At 39.1% G+C, this 19,849-nt stretch overlaps 1 protein-coding gene across 7 annotated transcripts in view; it reads left to right on the forward strand.

Moving 5' to 3' along the window:
• col14a1a (collagen, type XIV, alpha 1a) overlaps positions 1 to 19,849 on the forward strand; it is a 218,433-nt gene that overhangs the window by 62,474 nt on the left and 136,110 nt on the right. For all 7 annotated transcript variants that reach the window (XM_060823020.1, XM_060823021.1, XM_060823022.1 and 4 more), the window contains one exon: positions 19,159 to 19,320. In XM_060823020.1, coding sequence (XP_060679003.1) covers positions 19,159 to 19,320 — 162 coding nt within the window. The remainder of the gene's footprint in view (positions 1 to 19,158; positions 19,321 to 19,849) is intronic.

Consider the following 19,849-nt stretch of genomic DNA (forward strand, 5'->3'; position numbering starts at 1 on the left):
GAAGCGAGTTGTCCTGGAATGGTTTAGGTGAATGGCTTTAGTCTTTTGATACAGTGAAATGGCATTTTGTTACAACGAAGTTTAAGAACTTTCAGTCCTTCTGCTCGAGTCAGTCAATGTTCCAGATTTCTCAGCAACATGTGTTCCTGTATGTTGATATGTGTTCCCGTGTTGCATGCAGCTCTTAGCTAGTTATTGCTAGTGCATCAGCCATCTTTGGCTTGGTTGGGGGCCAGAACAACTTGATCTTTGTTTAAACAAGCCCCCACATGAAGCTGCTTTCTGTGCTTATATAAAACATGCTATCTCCCTGTAAGAGGCAGTGGAAGTAATAACTGTATCATCTTTGATCATCTAGTTGGATTCCACAAGGCATTATTCAGCAGTTTTTGATTTTACCAACTTCACTTGACAGAGCAAAACTTTTTCACCTCTTGCCTTCAAACCTCCAGGAATATCGATTTGTTAGAAAGAGTAACATGTTTGTGTCAAAAGACATCACTGGGCTATAAGATACATATTCCAAGGCCTATATATGTTTCTCCTGTAATTCCTCCCAGAATATATATGATATATCAGTTGCCTATAAATACAGGACCAAGAGGGCAAGAATTTCTCAAGTGTCTTTCATGATCTCAGGGAGGGTGTCTCAGCACTTTACACCAGTGACTACAGCACCTGCTGGGAATGTGGGAAACACACCAGCCAACTCTCACACAGCAAGATCCCACAGACAGTTAATATGAGTTAATACTAGTAGTATGGTCCATACCAATTGCTTATAAAATTCATTAATTTGACTATATTAAGAAGTCTTAATATGGAAAATATTGTACTATTACTATTGACTAATGAGGGAAGTAAATAGAATTAGTACTGTTGACAATAGAGATTACTTAATGGCATAAATAGAACATACTGAGACTTTCATAATGTAAGTTGGATTCCTAAAAGGAAATTAAAGCTAATCCTACCAGTGGAAGTAAAAAAAACAGATCTTCATGAAAAGTATTATGTGTTTATTTGTTTTGGAATCTATTAGTCTAATGTTTGCTTATGGCATTCTCTAAACAGAGAGTTGGGTACCCTTTCCATTTGTGCTTAGCTAACATACTTGCTTCTAAATGACTCTGTGGTTATATATACCTTGAGCGTTCTTGACAGTTACATTAAAGGGTTGTTCTTTATCTTAACTCCATCTACCTGCATAGTTCCATAGCCCTAAGACCCATACCAAACAAATATCTCACATCTCATTTGTACAAATACTGTAGTTCCTTTGTAAAGTGGACATATCTGAAAAAAAGAGACATGCTTTAGCGAAAGACTAGTTGACTGTGGTTGAGGTGTTGCTTTGGGGAGTGCACCAGTTGCCTTTGAAGCTTTTGCAGAATTGAAAAAAGCATATTACTTGTTGGATGTGCTCAATCTTTTCTTTTGTACTGCCATATTTGCAAACAGAAAACTTGCAGGGTATAATCATTCCCTAGTCTATTTCTTGTGGCAAAACATTGACCAATTAGTCTACTTGCCAACCAATCAGTGCCTTTCTCCCATGCAGCATGAATTGTACTGCCCTTTGAAATTTGAAATTCTTGCATCTGACCTGATGGGTGCAAACAAAACACTTCAAAAGCTGACTACTTCTCAGCAATATCAGTTTTGAAAATGTCAATTGACCAGCTGCGTCAACAGCTTTTTTGCGGAAAGCATTCTTGATTACCACTATCCTCTGTGTACAGAAGTGCTTCCTGACATCACAGTGGAATAGCCTAAGTTAGAATTTTAATGTCTTTTCCTTCATTTTGGACTCCCATACCAAAGGAAGAAGTTTCTCTCTATCCTACCAAGTCTTATAATTATCTTGACCACTGCAATTAGATTCCTTTAGTCTTCTGTATTCTTATTCAAAGATATTCTCTTTATTGCAAGGGCTTACATTACAAAAGTTCAAATACTGTCATGTGAAGAAAGGATTTTGTGGAGATTGAACAATTTTTCAGTAATCATATTGCTACTATCAATTGATCACATTTAAAAGTCAAATGTCTACTATTAAATGAACCCAGTTTACTTTCTCCTTCTACCACATGACTTCCATTCGAATATTTTGTTCATTCATTTAAAACATATTGAGGATTTTATTCTTTTAGTTTAATCTTGTTTTAAATCCTCAGCTTAGTTTTTTTGTTGCTTTTTGAGCTGTTCACAGATCTATCAAATCTGCCTGCATGGCTTTTGTACTCATTACATTAAGATCAATCACTTACTATTTTTCCTTTGATCTTTTGTGATAATATGCCTGATTCCTTTGTTCCTTTCATTTATCTCCTTTTCATCTTGTCTCTCAGCTGTGTTAATAACTTTGATTCCAGTTGCAGGAAACTTGCAAGCCGCTACATGCTCTTTTTTTTCCCAATTCCCACTATTCCGCTGCATAATAACTGTGTTCAAGAAAAGTAAAAGCTCAAAATATGACGCTAAATAAAATCTGGAAGATTTTCTGCAAGTTCTGAAGAAGGGGCACTGGACCTGAGATGTTAGTTCTGTTTTCTCTCCACGGATGCTGCCAAACCTACTGAGTTCCTCCAGCTATTTTTGTTTTTTTGTGCCACTGGTTTCCAGCATCCCAGTTCTTTGTTTTATTTTACTAAATAAAATCCATTCAAGGACTGAGTTAGAGTTAATGTGAATTTGTTGCCTTTGGGCTGGGAATCAAGACCAAGCAGCCTTGCTTGCTTTTCCATTGAATAGAGAACGCTGAGCAGTGACTTTTGAAAATGAATGAGTTTGATGGAATCAATGTGGAGATGTTTCCATTTGTGGTGCAGTCCAAAACTAGAGGCTAGAAGTTTAAGATTGCCATAAATAAATCCAAAGGGAAATCAGATAAAGCCCTTTACCTAGAAATGATGAATTTGTTGAACTTGCTGTCACAGAGTGCAGAGTGAAAGAGTATGGATGCTTTTAATATGACACTAGATAAATGAAAAAGAAAGTAATATTGGATTATATTGCTTGCTGGGATGAGAAGAGGAGGGATTGGAGTAGGCCTCTGTGGATGTCAAACTCCTTCAATGTTTTGAAGGCATCTACCGGTTTTCCCTCAACCTTTTCTTCTCTAGACAAAAGACAGCCAGCCTGTTTTATCTTTCCTGATGCCAGATTGCTTCCTAAATTAGTTTTAATTGATTTGAGCACAAATTCCAAAAGACTGAACAAGTGAAGTTTAAGCATCTTTTGGTTTTAACTAGTTAATAGGAAAGTGACATAATTCAGTCATGTATTGACGTAAGTGAGATATGTGGGAGAGAATTTCCTGTTTTTTAACCTTTGGGTGAGTTTAGTTTCCAAAGGAGCAGATTACGTTATTTATGAAAGGATGTTTTAGTTAAAACTATGTCTCACTAAATGATTAAATCAACAATGAAGTGAAATAACAATCTCCAGGGAACTAGAATACAAGTTGGTAAGAGTTATTTTAACGTTTAGATCTCTGGTTGGACCTGGGTACTGCATCTCAGAGTGGCTTTGTTGGCTTGAGAATGCATCGCAGATTTCTTCGAACATTATGCAGACTAAAAGGGTTAAATAACAGTTTACATTGCCTTGAGTATAGGAGATTAAAGAGAGATCCATTCGAAGTATTTAAGATGATTAAAGGAAGAGAGAGTTTCTCCCTAATTACCTTATTTCCTATGGTATGGGAACTCCAGAACAAGGGCTAATTAACCTTGGAATTAGAGCCTTGGTTGTTCAGGTATGATGTCAGGAAGCACTTCTTGACATAAAGAATCTGGAACTCTTTCCCCCAAAACAGCTGTTGAGGCTGGAGGCTTGATTGTAAATTTCAGAACTGATTGCTAAAGCTTTTGTTGAGTAAGGGTATTAAGGGTGAAAGAACCAATGTGAATAGTGTTAAGTTACAGATCAGCTATGACCTAATTGAATGGATGGAACAGACTTTAGGATGGCCATCTTCTCTTTCTACATTTTTGAATTCAGCTCCTTAAATTTTATAGTTGTGGAATGTACAAGTTGGTAGCTATGTACAGGCAAATGTTTCTGTGAGAGGTGAGCTGTGTTTATATATAATTAACTTAAATAGCTTAGAGTTTGCAAAATACAGGTTGCAGCTTAAACACTCTATATTAATTTAGCTGAATATTGATAACTGTGATCATTTTGTTTCCAGACTGACTCCTGGGTGGGTTAAGTAGAAACATCTTATCCCCAAACCAGATAATAAAATGACACAGAGTATCTCTTTAGTCCAATGGATCCCCAGCTGTTTTCAAATGCAATTCCATTTTAACACTTGAAAATTAACAATGCCCCAGATATCACCAAAAGCATGACCAGAATAAAGCAGTAGAGTAAAAATAAGTACATAATCATTAAGGTTTGTATATGGTAGATCAATATGTATACATCAAATGGAAACCTGTGATGCCTTGTTGACTCGGGCTGTTACAAGTAATTGAACTGAATACAGATTAACAACACTGGACAATCTCTATGCACATGCAAATTTTGGTCACAATGCGCCTGATTGGAGCCAACACCAATTGAAATTGAGAGTTTTCTTTTACATTCTCTGGAGCAGGTGGGACTTGAACCCAGGCCCCCCCCCCCCCACCGGCTTAGAGGTAGGGACACTACCACTTACCACAAGACATACTTTTATACCTCGTGATTGTATTCACTACTATCAGGATCATGACCCATTATTTGGACTTGCAAACTTACAGGTCAGCCCAACTCTGTCTGTGCATCTGTTTTTATTAAATTTCGATAGCTCTCTCAATTGGTACCAGGCATTGAGCTGCCTGATCCATAAAGATGGCTGTAAATAGTTCCAGGGGACAGAGGATGTGTTGATAAGCTTCATGTGGAACATGAATGCTAGCCTTGATCAGAAGGGCCAAATAACTGGGTTGTGTGGGGAAATCTGGGCAAGCCTTTTTAACATTGACCCAGACCTACCTGAATTTTCATGATTGTTCAGATGTGTCCTGACACAGTGACTCTGTGGGAATTATCCGTGAGGTTTAAACTCAAGATGGGCAAATGGTCTGCATCTGTTTTAAAAAAAAGGAGTCTTCAGCTCAGATTCAGACCTCAGAGGGTTTGAGAAACCTACCTGGATCATGTCCCAGGAAATGCTAGAAAGTTAAAATCAATGTCTAGGCCCTGGATAACTATGCTGAGCCCTCACCTCACAAGCAGACATCCCACAAATCCCATGACTCCACCCTATGACCCTCCCCTCCCAGGCTGACCTGACCTCCCTGGTTAGCTGATTAACCTTACCAACTACATCCCTGACCCACCTGAGTCATCCCCACCAACTATTCCCTCTCCTGCTGACCCAAATTAACTACCCCTTTCCCCAAACTACCCCTCACCCACCAACCATTGTATGATTTACCCATTTCCCTTACAAACTTATCTTCACTTTGTACCCTGGAGAGGTGACAGCCTAGTGGTATTATCGTTGGACTGTTAATCCAGAGATTTAGGTAAAGTTCAAACTCTGCATGATAGATGGTGGAACTCAATAAAAACCTGGAATGACCGGTAATCTGTTGTTGTTGTTTGTTAGAAAAACCTATCTAGTTCACTAATGTCCCTCAGGGAAGGAAATTGCCATTCTTCCCTGGTCTGGACTATATGTGACTCCAGACCCACAGCAATGTGGTTGACTCTTAAACTGGGCAATTAAGGATGGGCAATAAATGCTGACCTGGCCAGAAACACCCTCATTCTGTGAATTAAAGCTTCTCAAGCACCATTTGGGATATTTCAGCTCATTAGCTACTGGAATAGCCCATATTGCAAAACGACAGCATCGGGTCTGCAAACGTTTTTTTCCTGTGCTTTTGTCTGAGAGGATTGAGAACTCACTTGGTGAGTTCTGCACGATTCTCCCAGGAACATGGGCATGAAGCATCTCTGGTAAGTAAATTCATCAAAGATCTTCAAACAGCACTTTCCAAACCCATGACCTACTTCCATCTAGAAGGACAAGGTCAGCAGATATATGGGAACACCCCATCTTTAAGTTCCCCTCCAAGCCATTCACCATCCTGACTTGAAAATTTATCGCTGGCCCTTACTGTTACTAGGTCAAAATCTTGGAATTCCCTCCCCAATGGCATTGTGGGTCTATGCACAGCAGGTAGACTGCAGCGGTTCAAGATAGCAGCTCACCACCACCTTCTCAAGGGTAACTAGGGATAGGCAATAAATGCTGGCCAGCCAGCCATACCTGCATCCCACAAAACATAAAATTTTTTAAAAACTGGGCAACTTTTCTTTGATCTGGGGTGAACTTCTGCCGCTTTGTCTTGGAAATCGAGAAGACAACTTAGATCGGAAGGAATTAATGCTTGAAACTTTCTTGGGCCATTTAATGATCCAGCCAATAATAACAGCAGTAAATGTCTCTCCAGCTGAGCGAATGGGCTGGGGTGTTCAGGTGATTCACTATAAGCCAGAAGTAAACTCTCTCTGATTAAAATTTATGGAGAGGAAGTGGGGACAGATTAGATCACTGACTTTCAACAAGTCATAATCAAGGAACAGTGAAGTATTTGACCTGCTGAACTGTGGACCATAGCAGCAGGAGATCCGTAACAAATGTATTCAGATTTTCCATTTGTAGATCACCATACAGCAATTGTTTGAACAGACAAGGCAAGTCTGAAAGAACTAGTGACTATGACTTTTGCAGTTACAAACCAACAACTAGCTTATATTAAAACAGTGATTCATTCAAACTATTTAGTGTGGTCTTTCGTCCCCAAGAATGAAGTTTATGTAGTCTTATATTCACATTAACTACTCTTAAAAAATACCTCCAGGATGTTGAAGTAAAATATATATTGTGTTTATGAAAAGGGCGGTTGGTTTGTTGGGAAAGTGAGTTTGTTTTTTTTGGCTTAGTTGATCCATTCAGAGATTTTATTTGTCCTTTTTAAGCATTTAGTTTAAGCATTATACAAAGTTATTCTATTATTTTATTTCTGGAGATTTTTTTGCCTGCAATCAGAATCTTCATACATTTTACTTCCAAATCCCAAGGTCGCCCTATTCAATTATAGTGTCACAAGTGGTAACTTGGATGCCATTAGAACAGACTTCAAGATGGAACTTCGACCTTTTCAATATTACTTAGGGCTATGCCAGTTTATTATATTTATTTCCTACCCATTCAAAACTTTAATTCTTCTTGTAATTGATTAGTTCAGCTAATTGTGGCTTTGAGCCCTATGTATTGACATGGAAAGTTTACAATCTAAAAAGAAGGACTTGCATTTATATAGTACCTTAACAACCTCAGGCCACCTCAGTCAGTAAAATACTTTTGAATTGTTGTAACATAGGAAATGTTACACACAGCAATTTGAAATGACCAGATTATCCAACTTTTTGATATGATTAGGGGATAAATATTGGCCAGGATAGTGCTTCCCACTTTTCTTTGAGAATTTACCTTTGAATCTTTTGCATTCACACAAGAGGACAATCAGGGCCTTTGTTTAATATCTCACATGAAAAGGCAGCCCTCTGACAGCCCAGCTCTCCCTGTGATCTGCACTGGGAGCGTTACCCTGGATTTTGTGTCTACATCTCTGAAATAGGAGTCGAATCCATGATCTTCTGAAGCAAGAGTGTTATTCATACAAAGTCAACTGCACAGAGTACTTCTCCATTAAGAGCATTACGAGACTGCTTTTATTCAGGTATGTTTTTCTCATCACAACTGAAAAATGGCAACGAAAGGCATTAGTATTCTAGGATGGAGTGAAAATAAATTATTGCCTCTGAATTTGCATGTAGGATTTCTAGTTGTGCCCTTGCTGTTTGAGATAATAATCAATTTCCGTAATACTTTTGCAGCAAACAAAGATAAGCATTTGCAAAGTTCAACTGAAAGAGTTAATGTATTTCTAGGGATTTTATCACACATAATCCTTTGTTTCCAACTCCCCATCCAGTCGAATAACATTTTTTCTCCTAATCTCCAACAGTTTAATAACTAATATATTAAAGTATTTCAATGGACTGTTACTTTGTTTTTTCAAAATAGATCCTTAAAGCAAAATAATATGTGGTTGTTGCAAAGCATGAAGTTGTAGAGCCATGGGAAGCAAATTTAAGCTCTAAAATAGAATGAATTGAGGGATCACAAAACCAGGATGAAACTACTTAGTTTTGTTATCAATGGATTGCTCTCCCCACTTTCCATCAGAACATTGTGGGTTCACTGTTTTGAAGAAGAGCAGGGGAACTTTCCTTGTCCATTATTTATCTCCTAACCAACATCAGAAAAACAGATCATCACATTGTCTTTAGGATCTTCCTGTGTGTAAATTGATTGATGAGTTTCCTATGATACAACAGTTACATTATTTCAAAAGTTCTCCCTTGGCTGTGGGATGTCAAATAGTGATGGTGAATGGTGCTCGAGAAATGCAAGCCTTCCCTTTTGATTTCTGTCCTCTGAGTGTGGTGTTTAACCAAGGCTACTGGCCTTTCAGATGAACAATGACAATCCAATGCATTGTCTTAGTGTCCTGGCCAGCAACCTCCCTCATTCAGGGCCTGTGAAAAGCACATTAATCAAGCAGCCATCTCTGGGCTGTTTGCTGGCTTTTTATCCACAAGCTCTTGACTTCAAAAATCTGTGTGAAATGCTTTTCGAGCTGTCAGTGGATGTTGTTCCCTGGAATAGAACTTGAAGCCATAGCTTTCTGTTCCACTGCCCTTGATTAATTTCTCCTGATTTTTATTCTCATTGAAATAAAGACCACTGGAGGGTTTTGTAATGTATCCAATATAACTTTACATTATTGCAAAGTCAAATCAGGAAAGAATCCAACTCCCAACTTGCTTTCCAATTGGCATGGGCGCACAGAATTCTTGCATGAATGCATGGTGAGATTGAATAGAGCCAGGTCTGATTGGAAGGGTTGTTAGTGATCTGCTGGAGCCCAGGGCCAACAGGGAAAGGAGTTTTGTGGTGTTATCAAGACTAATGGAAGATTACTGAGGGTAACTGGGAAGGTATGCACAAAGGGTCCTGTAAACTGTAGCATGATTGCTTGAATTGAGAGTGATGACCTTTAGAAAAACTTAGGTTTTTTCTACCATGATCTTTGGCTTGTGTGATATGTGGGGTCAAGCTGCCAGGCATGGAATATCTGAACTTGGGTATGCAGGCATCAGATTGTCCCCGCTGACAAATTCAAACCCATGCATATTCCATCTCCAAAAATTATAGACACGTAGGAGGGATTGTAAACCACTGGTACTGAATGATGGAATACTTCAGCCACCTCATGGGTTTGTAACTTCTTGTTTAAGTTGTTGAAATTGTTCTCTGCTTTTGACAGGTGAATTATATTTTAGAGGGGATGAGTGAGCATGGTGAAGAAATATCCAAGCTACAGAGAACACCATAAAAGTTACAGTGCAAACAGCCCATTCAGGCCATTTGTTCATACTTTCATTCATGCTCCACAGAAATCTCCCAACCATCTTCATTTCATCCTATGCTTCTACTTGTTCTCCCTCATGTTTAAAATCAAGACTTCTGTGGGGAGCAAGATAATCCTTCCCATTGGTCGCCACGCATTCAACCACCTAATCCCTAACTCTGGGATTTCCTCCCCAAACCTGTCCACTTGTCTATTTTTATTTACTCCTTTAAGACTCTCTTTAATCATGGATTTTAATATCCCCCAAATGCATGGATGTCATATTTTGCTTAATAATGCTCTTGTAAACATCTTTTGGATGTTTTATTACATGAAAGTTGATTGATAATAATTATGTGCTTCATAAAATATAAGTGCTTTACAAATATAAATCAAACATCTCTAAGCTATTTTCACCTCAACCATTCACTATGGTAGCAAATTCCATAATTTCACCACTATGTAAAATGGTTTCTACTGAATTCCTTTCTGGGTTTATTATTGGCTATGGTATAAAGTCGTAGAATCATACAGCATGGAAACAGACCCTTCAGTCCAACTTGTCCATTCCAACCAAGTTTACCAAACTAAACTAAGCCCACTTGCCTACATTTGGACCATATCTCTCTACACCTTTCCTATTCATGTACCTATCCACATATCTTTTTGTTGTAACTGTACTTGCATCTACCATTTCCTCTGGCAGCTCATTCCACATTCAAACCACACTCTGTGAAAAAGTTGCCCTTCAGATTCCTTTTAAATCTTTGAATCTTTCTTCTCTCCCTAGTTTTGACCTCCCCCATTCAAAGGAAAATACTCTTGCTATTCACTTTATCTATGCCCTTATAATTTTATAAACCTCTACAGAGTCAGTCCTTAACCTCCTACACTCCAGTGAAAATAGGAGAAAGTGAGGACTGCAGATGCTAGAGATCAGAGCTTAAAAATGTGTTGCTGGAAAAGCACAGCAGGTCAGGCAGCATCCAAGGAACAGGAGAATCGACGTTTCGGGCATAAGCCCTTCTTCAGGCTTATGCCTGAAACGTCGATTCTCCTGTTCCTTGGATGCTGCTTGACCTGCTGTGCTTTTCCAGCAACACATTTTTAAGCTCCAGTGAAAATAGTCCCAGCCTATCCAGCCTTTCCTTGAAATTTAAACTCCCCAATCCTGACAACATCCTTCTAAATCTTTTCTGAAACTTCTCCAATTGCCTCCTCCACAAGTTTTCATATCTTCTTTATCTTTTCCATATTAAACCTCTTTATATTCTTAAGGGCATCTGTCTGCACACTCTTCAGTCCCGAACTGTTTCAATCTTCAGGAGTTATTTTTTTCCGGACACACAATTGGATAAATAACTTCAGTGCAATGTGGTTCTTAATTGATGATAAATATTTTGCAATGTTAATATTGAAACAAGAAAGGGGTACAAAACAGAAAATAATCAGTTTGAAAAAAAAGAATCAAAACTTAAGTTGTTATTGAGTGAGGTGCAGCAAAGGTAAATGATTCAAAGACCCAGTAACCAACTCAACAAATTTAACTTATTTGAAATATATACTCAAGAAATTATCAAAGGACTGAGAGACAACCTTGAAATGAAAGATCTTTTCCATGTAGATTTCAGCAATGAAATGCAAAATGACTTTGAAAAAGTCTGGATTAAATACCTATATTGAATGTGGCTCTGAAGTGTCTTTGAAAACTATACTCACAATTTTAGTAATTATTGTAGTTCATGCAATCATGCCTTGAAATGATCTTAAAATTTGTTAAGTATGGAAGGAATTTGATGAAGATGAGTTATGTTTTTGGTAAGTAGTGATTACCTCTCGTAATCCCCTGGTGTTCCTTGTCTGATTTTGTAAAATATTCACAAATACTAAATAAGTCAGAGTGAATTTCTTAGGAGAACATTCATTGTGGAATGTAACGTCAGTTAGATCTGAAACATATGTTTTATGGCAGAGTTTATTGAGGCATTTAACAGTTTATATACTGCATCTCTATCCAATATAACCACTCATGGATCATTGCCCTGACTGAACTGCAAAGAGTCTAGCAGTGAAATTGGCCAGATGTTCACTCACATATGAGAGAGCATCTGGTTAATTTCACTCTCATTAAAGGAGGAACATCATCAGAAGAATGTAATTTTAATATTGTTAAGGGAGATAGAAAACAACATTTGTCATGTTTAATGTCAAGTATAACAATGCATTTTATAATAAGTACTAAAAGCAGGATTTGAATGTCTATAAAATACCTTTCACCACCTCTGGGCAAACAAAAACAAGATGAGTTCATGATCTGGTTACAGAGGGAGATGATGGTGCAGTGGTGTCTGGTCTAGTAGTCGAGTCTGCAAGCTCATGGTCTGGGGATGTGAATTCAATTCCAACCACAACAGCTAGTTGCAGTCATGGAGACTGTGACAATGATCACAAATTGTTGCAAGAAATCTTCTTGATCACTAATATCCATTCAGGAAGGAAAACTAAATCCTTACGTGGTCTAGTCCACATGTGGTTTCAGATACACAGTAATGAATCCTGGCCTTGCCAGTGACACCCATATCCCAGGAAGGAGTTTGTAATCCAAACCTTCCATGACCTCACACTTCCCTATCTTTGAAACTTCCTCCAGTTTTACAATACACCAATAACAAAAGGTCACAAAAGATGGCAAAGCAGATGGTAAGAGCAATTTAACAAGTAGAAAAGGAATGGAACAAAGTTGGCAAAAGCAACATGAAAATTGTTATAATTAAATTTGGGACAGGAGACTGGTCAGGTACAAATATGGCCCCTTAAATCCAAAGCAGTAACATTGGAAATAGATCTAAGAAACGGGATTAAATAACTGCTTTGTGTCACTTTCCTACAGTAGGGGAAGAGGTCAGCAAGCTGGATATGCCAAAGAAACTAATCCTGAAACAAGGACTCAACAAAATTAATATCAGCAGGATAACAGTAATCAAGAATATAATGACACTAAAGAGTGATGATTTCAAAGGTTGAGAACTCTTTTTTTTAATCCCAGGGTTTAAAGGAAGTAGATGAGAAGAAAGTTAACACTCTGATTATAATCTTGCAAAGTTCTCTTGATTTGAGAAATTTTCTTTTAGAGTTGAAAAATACATATCTCTCTCTGTTGTTCAAACTGGTGAAAGAGAGAAACCAGAGAATTATACACCAGTTAACAGTAGTCAATTCCTGGAATGGCGGAATTACCTTATACTGAAAGACTGGAGCGACTGGGCTTGTATACCCTTGAGTTTAGAAGACTGAGAGGGGATCTGATTGAGACATATAAGATTATTAAAGGATTGGACACTCTGGAGGCAGGAAAGATGTTTCCGCTGATGGGTGAGTGCCGAACCATACTGGGTAGACCATTTAGGACAGAGATAAGGAGAAACTTCTTCACCCAGAGAGTGGTGGCTGTGTGGAATGCTCTGCCCCAGAGGGCAGTGGAGGCCCAGTCTCTGGATTCATTTAAGAAAGAGTTGGATAGAGCTCTCAAGGATAGTGGAATCAAGGGTTATGGAGATAAAGTAGGAACAGGATACTGATTAAGGATGATCAGCCATGATCATATTGAATGGTGGTGCAGGCTCGAAGGGCAGAATGGCCTACTCCTGCACCTATTGTCTATTGTCTAGTCTGGATTGTGGCTCAAAGGTAGCTGATACCTATGTGAGTGAACATGAACAACCTTTATAAACAATAACTATATGTAAAGGATGGTAAGAGATCTCTGCAACTCCCACACAATTAGATCCGTGTGATCTGATACAAGAACACTAAGAAGCTCTGATTGGAGTAAAGATAAGACTTTACTCCACATTAACTGAATAACTCTTATCAGAAAATTACTGCAGTCTATTAACAAATGATAGAGTAAAAATTAAAAGTGTCTTAAGTTCTTAGCTGATCAAAGAAAGATGGCATGTAACTATAAAAGGTTTTAGATTAGATTACTTACAGTATGGAAACAGGCCCTCCGGCCCAACAAGTCCACACCGACCCGCCGAAGCGCAACCCACCCATACCCCTACATTTACCCCTTACCTAACACTACGGGCAATTTAGCATGGCCAATTCACCTGACCCGCACATCTTTGTGACTGTGGGAGGAAACCGGAGCACCCGGAGGAAACCCACACAGACACGGGGAGAATGTGCAAACTCCACACAGTCAGTCGCCTGAGGCGGGAATTGAACCCAGGTCCCTGGCGCTGTGAGGCAGCAGTGCTAACCACTGTGCCACCGTGCCGCCCACTATTCTTTCTGATGAATCTGGTATTAAACCTTTTCGAAGAGGTAATTGAAGTGATGAATAGGAGAATTAACAGGAGTTATTTATATGGACTTCCAGAAGATAACTATCCTCATAAACTGTTGGTTTATGGAATTGAAGGTAAATTATTAACTTGGTTGGAAAATTGGCCGAAGAGCAGGAAACACAAGAAAGATAAAGTGGCAGGTTGTGATTGTTTGTATTCTATGGAAATTGGTGTTGTGGCTTCAACTATTCACTGTGATTAATGCTGACAGATTATAGGATGGAAAATCACCTATCAGGATTGCCGATGGCACAAAGATAGATGGTATTGTTAGCATTGCAAATGTAAAATTACTGAGATGTTGATAGTTTAAATGCAAAACTGTGGCAAATGGATTTAATGTGGGCAAACTTGAGATTGTCCGCTTTGCGCCTGATTTGGATAGAAAAGGGCTCTCTGTAAATGGTGAAAAGCTAGAAACAGTGAAGATCCCAAGAACTTGGAAATCTATTTACACAGCTCATTAAAGTATAATGGGTAGGTTGAGAAAATAACCAAAAGACCATCTTTCACTTTTACATTTCAAGGACTAGATTATAAAGGATGAGAAGTTATTTTGTAACTATACAAAATTCTACTTACACCTGGAGTACTGTAAACTGTTCTTGGCAGCACACTTCGGAAAGGATATATTGGCCATATATTTATACATATATGTAGAAGAGAGTGCGGTGCAGGTTACTAAGGTGATATCTGGACATTGAATTAAGGATTAAGTTACAAGGATAGATTCCACAAAACTTGGGGTTACACGGTGGCTCAGTAGTTCACACTGCTGCCTTTCAGCACCAGGAATCCGGGTTTGATTCCTTGGGTGATTGTATGGAGTTTGCACATTCTCCCTATGTTTGTGTGTGTTTCCTCCCGATGCTCCTGTTTCCTCCCACAGTCCAAAGAAGTGCAGGTTAGGTGAATTGGCCATGCTAAGTTTCCCATAGTGTTCAGGGATGTGTAGCTTAGGTACATTAATCAGGGGTAAATGTAGAGTAATAGGGTAGGGGCATGGGTCTGGGTGGCTTACTCTTCAGAGGGTCAGTGTGGACTTGTTAGGCCAAATGGCCTGTTTACGCAGAGTAGGGATTCTATGAAAATAGAGTTATGCCCCTTCTGAGTTTAGACAGTTACGGGGTGATTCAGTCAGAGTTTTCAAGTCATTAAGGAGAACAAATTGGGTGGCTAGAGGGGAACTGTTTCTGTTAGTTGGTGAGTCTGGACCGAAAGGGTTATCGTTTAAACATTAAAGCTAAACCTGAAAGAAAAGTTAGAAAACACTGCATGCACAAAGGATGGCAATAGATTGGATCAGGTATTCACGAATTGCAATTGATACCAGATGAGTTGTCAATTTTAAATCAAATCAATGGATTTTAGATAGCAAATGTATTAAGTAATGGAATTGATGCAATTAAATGGAGTTGGATTACAGGCCAACCTTCAACACACTAAATAGTGGAATATGTACAAGAGGCTGGACAGCTTGCTTCTGCTCCTGTGTTCTTCTGCTTATTTCTCAGCACCTCTAGCACATTTCTGATTTTAATACCTCCACCATTCAGTTGCCTTGACGCTAAGCCGTGGAATTCCCTCTCTAAACCTCCTCAGCTTTCTACTGCAGTTTCCTTTAACTTGGTCTTTAAAAACATACCTCTTTGATTACCAGTCCCAATACCTTATTCTGTACTTCAGTATCAGATTTTGTTGCAGAAAATAGGAAAAGGAATAGTCCATTCAGCCCTTTGAGTTGGCTCCACTATATATCTAGATCATCTATGCCACTGTATTTTCCTGCACTGCCCCTTTATCCATTGATATCTTTAATAATTACAAATCTATTGACTTCTCTCTTGGACATACTTGGTCTTGGTGGTTTTCTGGGTCAGAGAGTTTGAGAGATTCTCCATGCTGTGAGGGAAAACATATCTCCTCATCTAAATGGTCTAATGCTCCTGTGCAGCTCCTTGTGACCTTTTATTGTTAAAAATCACACAACACCAGTTTATAGTCCAACAGATTTATTTGTAAGTACTAGCTTTCAAACCATTGTAGCTACCTGATGAAGGAGCAGCACTCTTAAAGCTAGTACTTCCAAATAAACCTGTTGGTCTATAACCTAGTGTTGTGTGCTTTTTAACTTTGTCCATCCCAGTCCAACATGGGCACCGCCAAATCATGGCTACATTTTATTGTGTTAAGGTACTAGATAAATAAGTTGAGAAAGGCACTTTATTAAAGGGGACTATGTATGAATATGACTGTGTGTCACCTTGACATTAATGCTCCATTTTCTCATTGCTTCATTTATTTGTCAGAATTAGCTCAATTGACAGACCCCAAACTATCATCCTATATTCAAAGTTTGTGAGAAGATTTGTAGCTCGGGTGCTCGTTGTTGTGGTTCTGTTCGCCGAGCTGGGAATTTGTGTTGCAGACATTTCGTCCCCTGTCTAGGGGACATCCTCAGTGCTTGGGACCCTCCTGTGAAGCGCTTCTGTGTCATTTCCTCCGGCATTTATAGTGGTTTGTCTCTGCCACTTCCGCTTGTCAGTTCCAGCTGTCCGCTGCAGTGGCCGGTATATTGGGTCCATGTCAATGTGTTTGTTGATAGAATCTGTGGATGAGTGCCATGCCTCTAGGAATTCCCTGGCTGTTCTCTGTTTGGCTTGTCCTATAATAGTAGTGTTGTCCCAGTCGAACTCATGTTGCTTGTCATCCGCGTGTGTGGCTACTAAGGATAGCTGGTCGTGTCGTTTCGTGGTTAGTTGGTGTTCTAGGATACGGATCATTAATTGTCTTCTTGTTTGTCCTATGTAGTGTTTTGTGCAGTCCTTGCATGGGATTTTGTACACTACATTGGTTTTGCTCATGCTGGGTATCGGGTCCTTTGACCTGGTGAGTTGTCTGAGAGTGGCTGTTGGTTTGTGTGCTGTTATGAGTCCTAGTGGTCACAGTAGTCTGGCTGTATGGTAATGTGGCTAGTCCTTTGGGTTGTGGCATGTCCTCATTCCATTGCCTTTCCCTTAGGCATCTGTTGATGAAATTGCAGGGATATCCATTTTTGGCGAATACATTGTAGAGGTGTTCTTCTTTCTCTTTTTGCAGTTCTGGTGGACTGCAGTGTGTTGTGGCCCTTTTGAACAATGTCTTGATGCAACTTCTTTTGTGTGTGTTTGGGTGGTTGCTTTCATAGTTCAGGACTTGGTCTGTGTGTGTGGCTTTCCTGTATACCTTTGTGGTGAATTCTCCGTTCGGTATTCTCTGTAGCATCACGTCTAGGAATGGGAGTTGGTTGTCCTTTTCTTCCTCTCTAGTGAATTGGATTCCTGTGAGTGTGGCGTTGATGATCCGGTGTGTGTTTTCTATTTCTGTGTTTTTAATGATTACAAAGTTGTCATCCACATATCTGACCCAGAGTTTGGGTTAAATTTGTGGTAAGACTGTTTGTTCTAATCTTTGCATTACCGCTTCTGCTATGAGTCCAGAGATGGGTGAGCCCATGGGTGTGCCATTGATTTGTTCATATATTTGGTTGTTGAGTGTGAAGTGTGTTGTGAGGCACAGGTCCAGTAGTTTGAATTTGCAGTCTTTGTTGATAGGTTCCCCACCTTGTTGTCTGTTCTGTATGTCCATCAGGTTGGCTATTGTTTCTCTGGCTAGGGTTTTGTTGATAGAGGTGAACAGTGCCGTTACATCGAACGAGACCATAGATTCTTCCTTGGCTATGTGTATATTTCTGATGATGTCCAAGAATTCCTGTGTTGACTGTATAGAGTGTCTGGATCAGGTGTTTCCGTTTCTGCTGTAGTTCTTTAGCCAGTTTGTGTGATGATCCTGGTAGCAATACGATGGGTCTGAGTGGGATGTCTAGTTTGTGCACTTTAGGTAGTCCATAGAATTTGGGGGTGTTGTTGCTTTCAAGTTTCATTTTCTCTGTAGGTCAAACCTGGTTAACTGTCCGTTTTTTTGCAGGTTCCTCGGTGTTGTTTATCCTGTATCATCGTATATTCACTGTGACTATTTCATTTACTGGTCTTCACACTTGACCAACCCTCCTCAACACAACAAAAACTACTGCAATTACTGTATGAACAACCCTGCGATTGGAAATTGCTGAACTGAGAATTCAAATCAACCCATGATTTCTTTCATTGAATGATGAATCAGGCTTGAGGGGCTGAATGGCCTTCCCCTGTTCCTATGTTGCTATCCTATTGCACCAGATGTGGCTATATCAGATTTGTGATAACCTTGAAATACCCACTGAGCTATAACATCATGTTATATTTAGAATATATTTTCTCAGGTAATACATCAGTTTATCAAATTTGTTGCATTTTCTTTCAGATCTCCGTGCACTGCGTCTAGGATCCTATACATAGGGAGAGAGAAAACAAACACAATTAAACTGCATTGGTCGACTGACAACAAGAGACCCTCAGTACAAAAATTGTGATAGCTCACTTGTGCGAATAGGTGAAGATCATGTCTTTTAGAGTCAATTAATGAAGCACAATTATACAAGAAATGGTATGGCTCAGTTTCTGAATTGTGTCCTTCATCAATCCCTTAAGGGAAAATAAAATATTGAAAAAGAATGGCCTTGTTAAATAGGAACTTGAGAAGATATATCTCCCTCTGCAAGGAAATAAGGAAGCATTCTAGAATTTACCTGATCCCTGAAAAGAGGATATACATAATGCACAGTTACAAACACTATGCAGTATTTAGTGGTTTTGATGAATCATTCACTCACCCAGACCATGTCAGGAGTCCAAGTCATTACATTGTTACTGCAGTTATATTCTTTTTTATATTTTTAACTGTTGAATTATATACCTGCAACAGCTGATTTTCTTGTCTGAATTTTAATGGCTTTTGACATGAACTGCAAAATAGTTCTGCAGCTTTATTGACTTTGGATTATTTGAACAGATTTCTATATAACTGATTGTAAATAGTTCTGTATTGTATAATCCTTCCTGCCTTTTGTAATGACATTAAATTAAAGTTTTGATTGCCTGGAGCCTCACAGGAGGTGGTTGTCCTGTCTTTTGTTATTTTGTGTTGGATGGTAATCATCTAAACTCATCATCCTTGCAATTAAATGAAACCCAAAACTTTGGAGTTGGATGTGTGTCAGTAGTGTGGTTTATGCTTCTGATCAGTTTGAACTCTGTACACCAGCCAGTTAACAGATGTTTGGCTTATTCTGCTCATCTGCACATCAGGGGCTAATATCTCAAGCATGGAGTATATTTAAGGATAGATCATAGTTCCATGTTGATTTCAGATTGGTCACTGACTGAGTATTTTGGATGTTTCAGTTGCAGGCGCCCAGTTTATGTGCAAGACTCCAGCTATTGCAGACATTGTGGTCCTTGTGGATGGTTCCTGGAGCATTGGCCGACTTAATTTCCGCCTTGTCCGACTGTTTTTGGAGAACTTGGTTAGTGCTTTCAATGTAGATTCTGACAAAACAAGAATAGGTGAGTTTATCTTCTGGCAACAGCATGAAAATAGCGGGATATGTTTGTTTCTCTGTGTTTAAAAACTGTGCAGATTCCCTTGATTATATGGGAGTACAGAATAGAAAGAGGCCTATTCAATCAGCCATTGCTAATTCCTTGCTCCAGCCTGAGAATTCCTGTTCCTGTTACCCTGTACTTGGAGCTTGCTTTGTCTCACTAACTTTAGGTGGAGACTTAAGGGGGTTGTAGGATTTTCTTGCGCTCTAATAAAATTCAGACAGTATCTCATTCATGAGTTTACTGGCTAGGTAGCCAATGTGATGACTGCAGAGTTTCCAATGACCCCCCTCCCCCAACCACCCATCCACTCCTTCCAAATTGGGTTTTGACCTTGAATGGTTTGTTCATTATTGAATTGATGCTATTTTCTCACATTTGCCATTCATTTTTCTCTCTCCCTGGGCTTTGTGGTGGAATTTTTGCTTTGAAAGTCACTTGGGTGAGCAGAATACAATTGTAGGACCAGAATAAGTCAAGTGCAGTACTC

This window comes from Hemiscyllium ocellatum, chromosome 4, assembly GCF_020745735.1.
Source record: "Hemiscyllium ocellatum isolate sHemOce1 chromosome 4, sHemOce1.pat.X.cur, whole genome shotgun sequence".
NCBI classification, from domain to species: Eukaryota; Metazoa; Chordata; class Chondrichthyes; order Orectolobiformes; family Hemiscylliidae; genus Hemiscyllium; species Hemiscyllium ocellatum.